The sequence below is a fragment of the Triticum aestivum genome, chromosome 2A (assembly GCF_018294505.1).
Source record: "Triticum aestivum cultivar Chinese Spring chromosome 2A, IWGSC CS RefSeq v2.1, whole genome shotgun sequence".
Taxonomy (NCBI): domain Eukaryota; kingdom Viridiplantae; phylum Streptophyta; class Magnoliopsida; order Poales; family Poaceae; genus Triticum; species Triticum aestivum.
Genome location: NC_057797.1, coordinates 140,874,700 through 140,878,575, shown reverse-complemented (window position 1 = coordinate 140,878,575; position 3,876 = coordinate 140,874,700). Strand labels below are relative to the sequence as shown.

General features: G+C 45.4%; 1 protein-coding gene and 1 non-coding gene across 2 annotated transcripts in view; one reads left to right on the top strand and one right to left on the bottom strand.

The window, feature by feature from the left end:
* LOC123188026 (histone deacetylase 5) overlaps positions 1–741 on the top strand; it is a 9,423-nt gene extending 8,682 nt beyond the window's left edge. The window contains exons 12-13 of the mRNA XM_044600056.1: positions 114–178; positions 296–741. Of these exons, the coding sequence (XP_044455991.1) occupies positions 114–178; positions 296–461 (231 nt within the window). The 3' untranslated portion in view covers positions 462–741. The remainder of the gene's footprint in view (positions 1–113; positions 179–295) is intronic.
* A 623-nt stretch (positions 742–1,364) lies between these two features.
* On the bottom strand, positions 1,365–1,438 carry TRNAN-GUU (transfer RNA asparagine (anticodon GUU)). Its single transcript has one exon. It is a non-coding gene; the product is annotated as a tRNA-Asn (tRNA).
* Positions 1,439–3,876: the final 2,438 nt, after the last annotated feature.

Sequence of the window (3,876 nt, the reverse complement as noted above, 5' to 3'; positions counted from 1 at the left end):
AATAATTTTGTAAATAAATCTGACACTACTGATGTTTTTGTTTCAGTCAATTATTTCTGCAACTTATTAAATTCTGGAATATTGTTCATGTTTGATATACAAATTTGCTGCAGGATAGCTGGTACTCCAATGTACTTCACCTTGGAGAGGAGGACGGCCTTCCAATCTTAACTATGACGTAAGTTCCGGTCTCCACTTAGCAATTTCTTTTAGATACTATTCGATGCACTACTTGAAGGGAAGCTCCCAATGAAATTGTCTTTCATGGAGTGTGAAACTGTTTGTTTCCCTGCAGATGCCCCTCAACAGCTGTTGCGCAGCACAAATCCGGTGAGCTGCCATTAGCTCCTCCATCTGAGACCTACTCAGCCACTCTGATCAAGGGACTCGTGGAAGGGAAGCAGCTGGACACCCACGAGGCTGCCAACTACATCTCCGCTGCTGCCGCAAGAAGCCTGTGAACTTGTGGAGGCTGCTTCGCCGTGTGTTCTGTACAGCCAGTGGGAAGGAAGGAATGAAGGGATTGTGCTTAGTAGGCATGTAAAAATGTAGTTTGATTCGGAACCAGGGGAGCCGTAGAGGCCTCATTTTGTGCCACCATTGGATCTGACTATGTTCATCAGTAGGATCGTTTGGAGTTTGCGCTGGTTTGACGACTACTCAGAATATTAAATGCATGAACTAGTTTGAGTAGCACAGAACCCAACTTGGGACTGAGTTGCCCCTGCAGTTGTTTTTCCAGTGTTATGTTGTGGCTGTTGCTTGGGGTCTCTGAAGCAGAAAACTCACACGTACCTGCACTTGGACTGTACAGAACCTGGGTTAGATACCTGCTGCCTGCCCTTTCCAGGTTATGCGTAGATATAAGAAAGTCTAGAGTGCATATGCCCATATGCATGATAGGTGCCCGCTGCCTGCCCTTTCCCAAACCCAAAGATCATGTATATGCATGGATTGCCATATGCATACACGTAAATTAGGGCACTCCCATGTTTTTTTGTCGACGGTACATCACGATACTCCCATGTTACTTTCGAACACATTTTACAGCCTCAGCCGCGCACAGCAGAGGGATGAGATCTGGTTGAAACCACGTGGTCAGTTTGTTCGGTCAAAAGGAGAGGCCATCATTTTTAAAGAAGAATAAAACCTCCGAGGCCATGTAACATGTGTAGTTTCGAATTAGAATTAATTTTTAAAAAAGTGACCAGAAATGCTACAGATGGAAAGTATAATAAGTAGAAAAAGGAGGAAATAGCACCCAGGCAAAAATGAAATAGAAATAATCGCCAGAAGGAGAGGGAGCAGAAATGGTACAGATGGAAAGTATAATAAGTAGAAAAAGGAGGAAAAATGAAAATAATCGCTAGAAGGAGGGCTTGAACCTCCGACCTTGTGGTTAACAGCCACACGCTCTAGCCATCTGAGCTATTCCAGCTTGGTGCTAATGTAGCTAAGGTCGACAATATCATCTGATACATCATGTCACACCCACTCAACCACCGCCCAGGCACCGACCCACCTGTAAAGCCATCTAATATGCTATTTTATTTAGTATATGCTAATACAACTCCATGCATGAATGTTTGTTAGAAGTTCCAAGAAAGGCTTAAAGAATAATCCTACCTATCAAATTCATGTTCAGCAACATTTCATACATCACATGAAATCTAGATCCTATAAACTAAACACTATACACATAGAATAAGTTCCTTGCGAAAAATATTATACTTTTATAAAGGATGTTGGAGTACCCGCCTTCTTGGGGCTTTGCGGGCGAGAGTGCTCTCCATGGAGTTCATTAGTGCAGCATGGAAGCCTCTCGGGGGGCTCTCTTCACTATCTGATATGCCCGTACGGCACGCACCCGAGCGACCCGGTTTCGGTCGCCAGCATGTGCTGTCCCCAGCGATATGGGGAGGCCAGACCCGTGTGTCGGCGTCTCTAGCCTCGCACCATCTCCTGGTAGCCTCCGTGGGCGAGTAGGGCCTTTGCGCCATCCGTTTCGCATGCTCATAGTTCCGCTACCTCATGCGGGCTTTACGCGCCGTCTGATCTGCTCAAACGTCACGCAACCAAGTTGTTTGCCTTGGGGGGGGGGGGTCCATGACGGGTGGACCAAGGTCTCTGCCGAGGCAACCTTTCTGTGGTGGTTTTCGACGCGCTCGTGTGCGAGGCCTCTCGCACTGTCCCCATGACGAGACAGCTGGACTAGCCTGTCAGCGTCGCCCACCCCATGCCGGGATGGTTGGCTCCCGCGTGAGCACATGCCCTAGTGCGGCGCGTGCTGGGTGGCTGGAGAGGGCCATACATCCCACCAGGGATCGCAATGTCGGGCGAGTGGGCCATCAATGTTCCTTGGGTACAACTGATATGGCACATGTATTATACTGACAAAATTCCGCATGCGTCTGACCCATGTGGGCCATTTTGGTGGAAGGACTTAATGAGTTTAGCTGATATCCACAGGGGAGTGACTGCCGTTAAGGTGACTATTGGTGATTCGATGCTGTTCTGGACGGACTTTTGGAATATTGAAATCCTATGTGCCTCACACCCTAGAGCATTCTCCTTTGCACTTAACGAGTATATCTACGTCAGAAACCTGTTGTTGTCGAGTGCACTTGGACAAAGTGTTCCACCCGCCGCTGTCCGTGGAGGCCAGGGAGTAAATGATGGACTTACAGAGAGTCACTGCCCATTTTGATCTCTCATCTGAAGTCAACGACACTTGGTGCCGTGTCTGGGGTGGGAAGGAGTTTAAGGCAAGTAAATTTTATGCTCACTACTTCAGTGAAATGCAGGTAGATGAGGCCTTCGTTTGGATTTGGAAATCGAAATGCACCTCACAAAGCAAATTATTCCTTTGGTTATTGCTGACTGTTAGGCTCAATACCAAAAATATGTTGAAACGAAGGCAGTACATAACCGATAATGATGATTACAGTTGTTTGCTCTGTCAACACCCCCCTAGAAGAGACACTATCACACCTTTTATTCAATTGTCCTTTTAGTGTGGAATGTTGGAGAACCCTGGGCATCGAGTGGCCGGCCACAGAGTGTAGGTTGAGATTAATCCATGCTGTGAAGGTTGGTTGGAACAAACCTATGTTTGTGGAGGTCTTTACAGTAGCGGCGTGGGGGATATGGAAGGAGCGCAACAAAAAGTTGTTCAGGGGGATAGCCCCCAACTCAGGGCTCTTAGATGTCTAGGTTCAAGAGAGTTTTTCCCTTGCTAACTCATAGGGCTAACCAAACTCTAGAGCCTTTCATCTTTGATTTTGTTCAAAGCTTGTAGGCCTCTGTTCACTTTTTTATTGTTAGTTTTGGAGAACTCCCTCCCCCTTCTCTATGTAAATACATGTATTTGTAACCCTTCCTTTTTTGCTTGAGTTCTTAATTTAAAGTTAGTGGGAGCCTTTCCCACTGTCAGCGAGGTTTAAAAAAGCATCGGGCCAATTGGCCAAGGGTGGTGACAGTAAGAGGACGGGTAGCTGTAACGCCCGAATAATCAAGCTACAGTAATCCCCTACTAATGATGTCAAGTCATCACCGTTACCGTTGCTAATCTCACTTCGATCCAAAACCATTTCAAATTCAATTTTAAAATAAAGTCAAATAAATTAATTCTCCAAACAGTAAAACAAAAATGTTCACTGGGTTGCAAATATTCACTAACTAAATTTCATGAGTGATTCAACATCATTTGAGTTAGATAATTTCCCCTAGGAATTAAAGCAGTTCCAAATCAGCATTTTTAAATGCTTTTCCATTTGTGAAAAATCCAAATCAATTCAAACTCCTCCCAAACTTTTTGTAGCAGTGCAGTATATTGCATCATAATTATTTGGCCTCTTTGGACATTTTTCACAAATG